Source organism: Cornus florida, unplaced genomic scaffold, assembly GCF_030987335.1.
Source record: "Cornus florida cultivar Cherokee Brave unplaced genomic scaffold, ASM3098733v1 CherokeeBrave_3.0.0_Hap2_Chr11, whole genome shotgun sequence".
Taxonomy (NCBI): Eukaryota; Viridiplantae; Streptophyta; class Magnoliopsida; order Cornales; family Cornaceae; genus Cornus; species Cornus florida.
The window spans coordinates 86,424,659-86,435,784 of record NW_026775581.1 but is presented as its reverse complement, the minus strand read 5'-3'; the positions used below and the strand labels follow the sequence as shown (position 1 = coordinate 86,435,784).

At 27.6% G+C, this 11,126-nt stretch overlaps 1 protein-coding gene across 1 annotated transcript; it reads left to right on the top strand.

Moving 5' to 3' along the window:
- The first annotated feature begins 6,426 nt into the window (after positions 1 to 6,426).
- On the top strand, positions 6,427 to 7,152 carry LOC132281478 (transcriptional regulator SUPERMAN-like). The gene has a single exon (XM_059783177.1). It carries the CDS (start codon positions 6,427 to 6,429, stop codon positions 7,150 to 7,152), a length of 726 nt encoding a protein of 241 aa, XP_059639160.1.
- The last annotated feature ends 3,974 nt before the right edge of the window (positions 7,153 to 11,126 follow it).

Sequence of the window (11,126 nt, the reverse complement as noted above, 5' to 3'; positions counted from 1 at the left end):
TTTACAATTTTTATTATTTTTTATTTTTTATCTTAGTTTTATTATTTTTTATTTTTAATAAAACTCTATCACAGAATTCACATTATACAATAATATATTTAAAGAGTTTTTATAAAATTCAAAAACAAATTACCTATTAATCTATTTATTATTATTTTTTAATGAAAGAAAATCTATTTAAACAAAAATTATAAATATAAAAAGAGATTTTAAAACAGTTTCTATAAAACTCTAACAGAAATTACTGATTTATCAATTTATGAGTTTTTTTAAAAAAGAAACCTAATTAGACAAGAATTATTAATATAAAAAAAAAATTATTAATTGACATAAAAAGATTATTTTTAGAAGAGTTTCTATAAAACTCTAACACATATTACCTATTTATCTAATTATTATAAGTTTTCTTTAATAAAATGAAATCTAATCAAAAAACAATATATTTAAAGAAAATAAAATAATTTGTATAAAATTTACTACAAATTAGTAAAATTATTTTCAATAAAACTCTATAACATTATCTATTTATTATAAGTTTATTCAGAAAAAAAAAAATAATTATGAGTTTTATAGTAAAATAAAATCTAATTAGGCATAAATATATTAAAATAAAATAAAATAATTTCTATAAAACTTTACCACAAATTAACTATTTTAAAATCTATAAAACTCTATCACATATGACCTGCGTTTACTTATTTATTATCAGAATATTTAAAGAAAATAAGATAATTTATATAAAACTCGATCTACTACAAATTACCTATTTTATTTTCTTTAAAACTTTATCACAAATAATCTATATTTATCTATTTACTAAGAGTTTTTTAATAAAAGGAAATCTAATTAGACAAGAATATATTTAAATAAAATAAAATAATTTTTTAAAAGAGTTTCTATAAAATTCTAACACAAATTACCTATTTATCTATTTATTATGAGTTTTTTAATAAAAGAAAATCTAATTAGACAAGAATTATTAATATAAAAAATATTTATTAATTGATATTAAAATTAAAATAATTTCTCTAAAACTCTACCACAAATTATTACCCAATAAAATTCAAATATTTGTTTCTGTATTTATTTATTAATATAAAAAAATCTTTATTAATTGAAAAAAATATTACCTAATAAAATTCATATTACCTAAAAAATTATTTCAAATTACTTAATAAAATTCAAATTACAAATTACCTAATACTTTTATAAAAGAGTTTTCATAAAATTTAAATTACGAATTACCTAAAAAAAATTCAATTAACCTAAAAATTTATTTCAAATTACATAATAAAATTAAAATTTAAAATTGCCTAATAAAATTCAAATTATCTAAAAATTTATTTCAAAATATCAAAAAAAAAAACTAATTAATTAATTGATATAAATGGAGTTTTGAAAAGAATTTCTATAAAATTCTAAAAAAAATTACCTATTTATCTATTTATTATGAGTTTTTTAATAAATATAATCTAATTATACAAAAATTACTAATATAAAAAAATATTTATTAATTGATATAAAAAGTGATATAATTTTTCTAATACTCTACCACAAATTATCTTTTAATACGATTTTTTTAATAAATGGAAATCTAAACATACTAATATATATTTAAAGAAATAAAATAATTTTTATAAAACTCTATCACAAATTAACTATTTTATTTTCAATAAATTCTGTCATATTATAAAATAATATATTTAAAGTGTTTCTATAAAACGTTAACAGAAATTATCTATTTATCTATTTATTATTAGTTTCTTTAATGAAAGCAAATCTAATTAGATAAAAATTAATAATATAAAAAAATATTTATTAATTGATATAAAAAGAGATTTTAAAAGACTTTCTATAAACTCTACCACAAATTACCTATTTATCAATTTATTATGTGTTTTTTAATAAAAGAAAGTCTAAATAGACAAGAATTATTAATATAAAAAATATTAATTAATTAATATATGAAATTAAATAATTTTATTAAAACTCTACCACAAATTACCTTTTATTATGCATTTTTTAATAAAAGAAAATCTAATTAGAGAATAATTATTAATATAAAAAATATTTATTATTTGGAGTTTTTTAATAAAAGGAAATCAAATTAAACAGGATACATTTTTAAAAAATAAAATAATTTTTTAGCAAAGTTTCTATAAAACTCTAACACAAATTCCTATTCATCATGAATTTTTTAATAAAAGAAAATCTAATTAGATAAGAATTTTAAATATAAAAAATATTTATGAATTAATATAAAAAATTAAATAATTTCTCTAAAACTCTGTCACAAATTACCTTTTATTATGTTTTTTTTAATCAAAGAAAATCTAATTAGACAATGAATATTTACTGAAAATAAAATATTTTTTATAAAACCCAACCACAAATTACCTAGTTTAATTTTCAATAAAACTGTATCACATTAGACAATGATATATTTTAGGAGTTTTAAAAAACTCTAACACAAATTACCTATTGATCTCGAGTTTTTTAATGAAAGGAAATATAATTAGACGAGAATTATTAATATAAAAAATATTTATTAATTGAAAGAAAAAGATATTTTAAAAGGGCTTTTATAAAACTCTAACATAAATTACCTATTTATCAATTTATTATAAAATTTTTAATAAAAAAATTTAAATAGACAAGAATTATTAATATAAAAATTATTTATTAATTGAAATAAAAAATAAAATAATTTTTCTAAAACTTTGTCACATATAACCTATTTATTATGAATATATTTAAGATAAATAAAATAATTTCTATAAAATTCTACCACAAATTTCCTATTTTTTTTTCCTTAAAACTTTATCACATATAACCTGTATTTATCTACTTATAATGAGTTTTTAATAAAAGAAAATATAATTAGACAATGATATATTTAAAAAAAAATTAAATAATTTTTTTAATGAGTTTCTATAAAACTCTAACAAACTCTAACATCTAACAAACTCTAACAAAAATTACCTATTTATCTATTTATTATGAGTTTTTTAATAAAAGAAAATCTAATTAGACAATAATTATTTATTTAAAAAATATTTATTAATTGATATAAAAAATAAAATAATTTCTCTAAAACTCTACCTCAAATTACCTTTTATTATGAATTATTTAATAATAGAAAATCTAATTAGATAATGATATATCTAAAGAAAATAAAATAATTTTTATAAACTCTAACACAAATTACCTATTTTATTTTCAATAAAATTCTGTCATATTAGTCAATGATATGTTTAAAGAGTTTCTATAAAACTGTAACACAAAGTACATATTTATCTATTTATTATGAGTTTTTTAATTTCTTATTAGACAAGAATTATTAATATAAAAAAATATTTAATAATTGATATAAAAATAATTTTTAAAAGACTTTCTATAAAACTCTAACACAAATTACCTATTTATTTATTTATTATGAGTTTTTAATAAAAGGAAATCTAATTAGATAAGAATTATTAATATAATAAATATTTATTAATTGATATAAAAAATTAAATAAGTTTTCTAAAACTCTACCACAAATTACCTTTTATTATGATTTTTTTAATAAAATAAAATTTAATTAGACAAGAATTATTAATATAAAAAATACTCTATAAAACTCTATCAAAAATACTCTATAAAAATACTCTGTAAAACTCTGCCGCAAAGCCTGTGTACATTTTACTTTCCTTCAAATGAAAACAATAAGTTACTGACTAAGAATTCCACAATAAGTCATTTTTCCTCATAAATGCATTGCATTATATATATATACATATATATATATATATATATGTGTGTGTGTGTGTGTGTGTGTGTGTGTGTGTGTGTGTGTGTGTGTGAAGGGTTTTTCTTTAATTTAATATGTGGCATTATAATAAGATCGACCATAAGCAAGCCTTGTATGTGAGATGAATTCAGGTTATATATATAGTTTTATGACATGAACAGATGAAATATTAATTATAAAACTTCAATAAACAAAAGTTCGTACTTCAATTATTTCAACGTTGTAACTCACTTTATAGTTTTACGACATGAGCAGATGAAATATTAAGATAGAACTCAGTTTATATTCAACGTTGTAACTCACTTTATAGTCCTACAGCGACATTTTGAGAAGTAGCAAATCAGTAAAGAGCCAGATCGAAAGAATCCCATGAGTAGGAACAACCCAAGGACACCTTCATAAATGCAACTACCCTGCCCTAGCTTTCTCATCTCTTTTACTCCCCACTTTTTCTGTGAAAAATAAAATACAAAATAAAAAATTTGAAGTGCTAGTCCTAACACATAATCAACTACTAGAGTATGGCAATGAAGGTCACATATATAGCAACCACTACTTCACTATTTGTATTCCAATGAGTCTGAAATCATGCATTGGCATTACTACTGTTATGAAAAAAAGATCAAATAGGAATTTTGAGAACAAAAATAAAATTAATGACAAGAATTAAATAGACACACACACAAATGAGATAAGGATTTATGTGATTCGGCTATGCCTAAATTCACGGGGAGAAGACAGAATAATATTTCACTATAGAAATAAAGAGATACAAGGTTAAGTGGCTCACACCCAAAACCCAATTACACACAAACTTTCTCACTCTCCAATTGATATTTTAAACTCACTTTGATGATCTTGGATGCCTTAGATCAAATGTGTGCAAGACTATATATAGTCCAAAAATACTTGGTGTGCACACCAATATACTTGCATATCACACATATATGTTTGAAGATCACACAAACTTGGGGAGCAAGGAGCTAATGTAAGCCATGATGTATTGAGCCACAAAAGTTAGCAATATTCTTGTTCACCAAGGACTACGATGGTGCAAGTTGGCACCATCATTTTGAGCCACATCATATCATAACAAATCTCCACCTTGGCGAAAAAATTCTGAATGAGCCAATGTATCTTTCTGTCAAATAAACTATCTTCTTTACAAAACAATTAATTAAGAATTTTAGTTAAGCTTGAGCCATCCTCAAACTTAACCCTCGGGTTCTCATTCTTCAACTCATGCATGTCTTGCGCAGTTACAAGCATACCTCCAGTATTTTTGTCAAACTCTAAACCTTTACCCAAAGCAACCTCGGAAACTTTAAGTTTGGCATTTCCTTAAACAACCTTCTCCAACCGCCCACAGACCACCAGCTGGTAATGAAAAGTCATCTTCTCACTCTTGTGGAGAATAGGACGTCCTTGACTTTTCTTCGCATCTCTATTGTAACTTTTCTTCAAATGAAAACAATAAGTTACTGACTAAGAATTCCACAATAAGTCATTTTTCTTCATAAATGCATTGCATTATATATATATATATATATATATATATATATATATGTGAAGGGTTTTTCTTTAATTTAATATGTGGCATTATAATAAGATCGACCATAAGCAAGCCTTGTATGTGAGATGAATTCAGGTTATATATATAGTTTTATGACATGAACAGATGAAATATTAATTATAAAACTTCAATAAACAAAAGTTCGTACTTCAATTATTTCAACGTTGTAACTCACTTTATAGATTTATGACATGAGCAGATGAAATATTAAGATAGAACTCAGTTTATATTCAACGTTGTAACTCACTTTATAGTCCTACAGCGACATTTTGAGAAGTGGCAATTCAGTAAAGAGCCAGATCGAAAGAATCCCATGAATAGGAACAACCCAAGGACACCTTCATAAATGCAACTACCCTGCCCTAGCTTTCTCATCTCTTTTACTCCCCACTTTTTCTGTGAAAAATAAAAATAAAAATAAAAATAAAATTTTTGAAGTACTAGTCATGACACATAACTAAAGCATGGCAATGAAGGTCATTTTCAATTTTCTCTATTTGTCTGAATTGAAGCAAATTATAATAAACTTATTGCCTGAATTGAAGCAACCAGTACTTCACTATTTGTCTTCCAATGATTTTGAAATCATGCATTGACAATACTACTTTTGGGACTTCATTTTCAATTTTCTCGATCTAACCTTTTTTTCACTCTATTTTGTTAATTAACATTCTCAATTTAATTATATCTAAATTTTTGTTTTAAATTTCTTTTATCCCTAGTTTAATGTTTCCCTAGAAGATGCATGAGAGAGATATTTAATCAGTTACTAAGATGGGCGTTCAAGCCAATGTAGGTTATGATTGTCTTTAAATATAGCTAACTAATTGGGTGGATAAGTTATTATATTATCAATCTCTCTCTCTCTCTCCTCACTCTCTCTCTATCTCTCTCCACTCCAAAATCCAACTGCTTGCTTCAAAATTTTGGTGATATACACGGTGCTAGGGTTTTTTTTGTCTCCATTTCCATTGCAAGCCCATCCCCTATTTAACCCTCTTCATCATTTCACTCCACATGCATCATCTTTATCACACCTATCTTAAATGTTATTAGTACCATGGGTGCTGAGCTTGGTTTTCTCTCCTTGACTCAGCTCCAAAAATTATCTGGTCAATCTCTTCAACAACAACAATTGAACCCTAATTCGACCTCCACCGGCTCGTGGATGTGGAACACAAAGCAAGAAACCAAAGAAGATGATGATTCATGGGAGGTGAGAGCCTTTGCGGAAGACACTGGCAACGTCATGGGGACCACTTGGCCGCCCCGGTCATATACTTGCACCTTCTGCAGAAGGGAGTTCCAGTCTGCCCAAGCCCTAGGCGGCCACATGAACGTGCACCGCCGCGACCGTGCCAGGCTCCACCAAACGCCGCCCGGTTCAACTAACCACCCCACCTCCTCCTCCTCCACCACCACTACTTCTTCCACTCTCATAGCCCCAACTCAAGAATTCGTCGCCAATGGTGGTGGACTGTGCCTTCTCGACTCATTACCTAACCCTAACGGCGCGTGTATCGAATCACCCTCCACTCTTCTCTCTATCTCACCCTACCCTCCCAACGGATTGATGCCTCCTTGCCCACCACCATCTATTAATTACCCGGTGGCGCCGCCTCCAACCATCAATTCCTCTCTCTATCACACTAGCAGCACTGAACCTACAGTGTCAGTAGAAAATGTTACTTATTATCAAAATAATAACGGCATCAAGAAGGAGTCAGCAGCCATTGAAGATCTTGACCTAGAGCTTCGACTAGGACGCGGGTCCTCACCACCGTGACAGCTAGTCAAGATAACATAGTGTGTGTGTGTGTTTGATTTGTTTGTGCTTTTCGTTTGAGCAAGAGAGTGACAATTTAGTGTGTAACATACAGTCTAGCTAGTTTGATAGACTTGTGTGAGATTTGTTTTTTGTCTTTTTTGTTACATGCATGCTTTGATTTTTTCATTGGTGTGAGATAAAAGCTGCAGTGGCACAAGAATGGAGGCTAAAAAACGCGACCTAGAAAATTAAAAGATAAAGAAGGATTAAGTTTGAGAAACAAAAATGAAAGAAAGAGAGATTAGGGTTTGAGTGGAACAGTGGTAAAAGCCTGCAGTGCAGTGTCATTTCCGCGGGGATTATTATATCTATCTCATATGCTAGGGCATTTACACCTCCTGTCACTCCAAAACTACAAAAATACCATTCATCTCTAGAAAACTAAATAACTAGAACAATTGAAGTTGTGTTTGGTCGAGTTTTCTAAAACTCATAAAATAAAAAATTATTATCAGATAATTATAAATATGTTTAGTTTAAATTTTTATCAAAGTAGTTTTTTTTTTTTTTTTTTTTTTTTTTTTTTTTTTGAAAAATGAAAAATTAAAAACTTTAAAAATTATTTGGTTGATTGTTTTGTTTTTGAAAACTCGATTAACAAAAAAAAAAAAAAAAAAAAAACATGTTATTATGATCCCCTCTTGTGTTGGAGGACGGGTACACTTGTGCAATGTACCTACATCAAGGCAATATCCTTATATCACAATGCAACAGATGCGTATGACAAAATGCAATACTCATGCAAAAACTTTTAAAAATTAAGTTGTGCAACACATTTACATTAAAAATACAACATATTAAATCAAGAATTTAACATATTTATATAGTTATAACATTCACGATTTAAATTTTTTGCATCCATGATGTAAAATTATTGCACCCAGCATAGGATGCACATAATATATTTGACATAAGAAATGATTCTGGTTCCTTTTTTAGTTCTTTGAAAACAGTTCTTTTGTATTTTTAAGTTATTGATAATTGTTTTCAAAGAACTAATCAACTAAACAAACTCTAATATTTTCTTTTGTTGGAAGATGGATTGAGGAAGGATGGGAGAAAGGAGGGCTGAATGAGCTTCTCATGTTTGGTTGGAAGGACCCTTCTTGCTTAAGTTTTCTTATAAAATTGAGTGGAATAGATTAGGAAATGATTGAATAACTACCTAAATATATAAAATACTACTTATTTTGACCTTTTAAAAATATATTTTGCCATAAGTGCTCAAAAGTTTAGCTAGCCTTCAAGCATAAAGTTCTTTCATAAATGCTTAAATTTTGCTATAAGTGCTGAAAATTATAGATAGCCTTTTAAGTGCATTAGGTGTGGAGTTTCCACAATTTTAGGTAACTTACTTTTGATGGACAAAGTAACAGGCTTTTGTATCACCAAACAAATAAAAGGACATAATTTCTGGATAAAAGGAATAAAATAAAAGGACATTATTGTAAAGTTACCAACAATATTCCTCTAATAAATAGACAACTTTTTTTCTTTTTTCTTTTAACAACTCTATATTAAACTTTATTCATATAATGGCAAATAAACACTTAGGTGTTGTTTATTAAAACTGAAAATTAAGTATTGAAAGTTTTAATAATTGAATTTTAAGTATTGAAGTTTTCAAGTGATAATTAAAAAAAAAAAAAAAAAAAAAAAATTGATATCTTTTTTTAATTTTTAGAGTTCAGCATTGCGTGATAAGTAATGTCTCTGTCATTTAAAATTTTACTTCATTTTAAGTGACGCTTACCGTTTTAAGTGATATTTAAATTGCGTTATTAAATGCGCTTAATTAAATAAACATTAAATTTATTCAGCATTAAGCGATGAATTCAGTTATCAAATAGCAGCTTAATTCATATGCTAATATTTACAGAGGAGGAAAGACCAAGAAGAAAAAGTTTCTTTAGTCTTCATATTTCACTGTGAATAAGTAGGCCCGTGTAATTGTTTTATCTGATTTGGCTAATCCATGCGCTAATATTTATAATGGTTGCTCTCCAAAACCCTAAATTCTGGTGCAAACCCACGAATTTCCAACTCACACCGCGAGTCCAAAAGCATAAAATTTTAGCAGCATGGTTTGCTGGAACTGCTATATTTATACTTTTTTAGTTAATTAACAAATACTGGCCACCATTTTGGGGGGAAAAAAAGTAGTAATTTATTTTGAAGTGAATCCTGCCACTAAGGCTGCAAATGAACGAGTTGTTCATGAACAGTTCCAGTTCGTTAAAAAAATAAGTCGAGCTCGATTTCTAAACTCATTTAGTAAACGAGCCTATCCCAAACATTGTTGGGTTCGGCTCGTGTAGGTTTGTGAACATAAGCTCGCGTAGGCTCTTTTATTTTCATGAACTTGAACTCGTGTAAGCTCATTTATATTCGTTAAATGTACGCTCTTTTATAGGGCTCGTTTACATTTATTTTTATTTTTAATGAAATTTTTTAATTTTTGAAATTATAAGATAAATATACAATAATTTACTAAATGAGCTGGTCAATTTTATTTTCTTAAATGAGTTGACCCCGAGCTTTTTAACACCATGACGAGCCCGAGCTCTGTTTTTTGTGCTCGTCACAAACTAACCCGAGCCCGAACAACCTAAGACTCAACTTGGCTTGGTTCGGTTCATTTGTAGCCATACCAACCACTAATATCAATTCACGATATTGAATGTATGGGATGCAAATTGATTGAATACAAGCAAATCGATCCTAATGTATCTAGGTACCACATATACAATACCTCGAATATATGATAGTCAAACAATATTTTTTTTTATAAAAAAACAGTCATCCGCTTGCAAATCTTCTATTCTGAAACACAAAAATTACCACCGGATTATAGCTTTTGGTATACAACAGTGAGACTAGTTTCACGAAACTTTCGATCTTGTTTCTATACTTGGGGCACTCGGAGTGCATACTTCAACAGCCAATTTGAATGTAAAGTGGAGAGAGAATCAGTTAGCGTGCATATTAGATGGTCCTTAACACTTGGTGGACCAATTTAATTCTCGCTATTCTATTGAGAAAATGACTTTACAAGAGTGTATTATTTTATTACAAAAAAATTTGAACAATGGTCTGTGTTAAATTGGTCCACTAAATGTTAAATGGTTCATGATTATCTAATAATTCTAATAATTTTTAAGCAGAATCAAGTGCAAGTGACCCAGCGGTATCATACTCTTACTTCTCAAATGGAAGTCAGGGGTTCGAGCCTCCGTGGAGGTATGTGTCACGCCCCGAATTTTATAAATAAGATCCTCGATTTATTCAAATCAAAATATTTCAATTTACACCCAGGTCCGCAACTAACAATTCACGACACCTGAAACGGGGGTGAGACGGTCTCAAGGAATTTTATGAAAATTAGCTTCACAAAATAATACATATACTTTTAAACAAAAATACATAATATAATTTTAACAATATAATACTTACAAAATATTAAGATAAAATCACCCAGACAATTCACAGTATAAAAAAACCCTACACTGTAGAGCAATAATTCATCTGTGCATCAAACTTTGGCCCTCTCTCTGTCATCTAACAATCTCGGCCTCCTCACTGTGATTCCTCCAATTCCTTATTTGCTTCCTTACGAAACAGGCACCAAGAAAATATCTAGGAAAAGTCGTGGACCCGTCACCAATTTTCTTTCCATCAGATGCCAACAAACCTAAGTGCCAAAAAAACATCAAAGTCACGAAGGTTATGCCCAAATATCCTCCTAGTGGGTCCCACGAGTCATTTCAACTTTCTCTCTCTCCTTTCCCACTTTCAGCGGACCAGCCTACCTTTCCTATATTTTTTTCCTTTAACTCGGCTGCCCTTTTCTTTTCCATCACATAAAACAGACATTAAATATATAAATACAACTCATATACATACAACAAAATCCAAATTCATTTTAAATATCT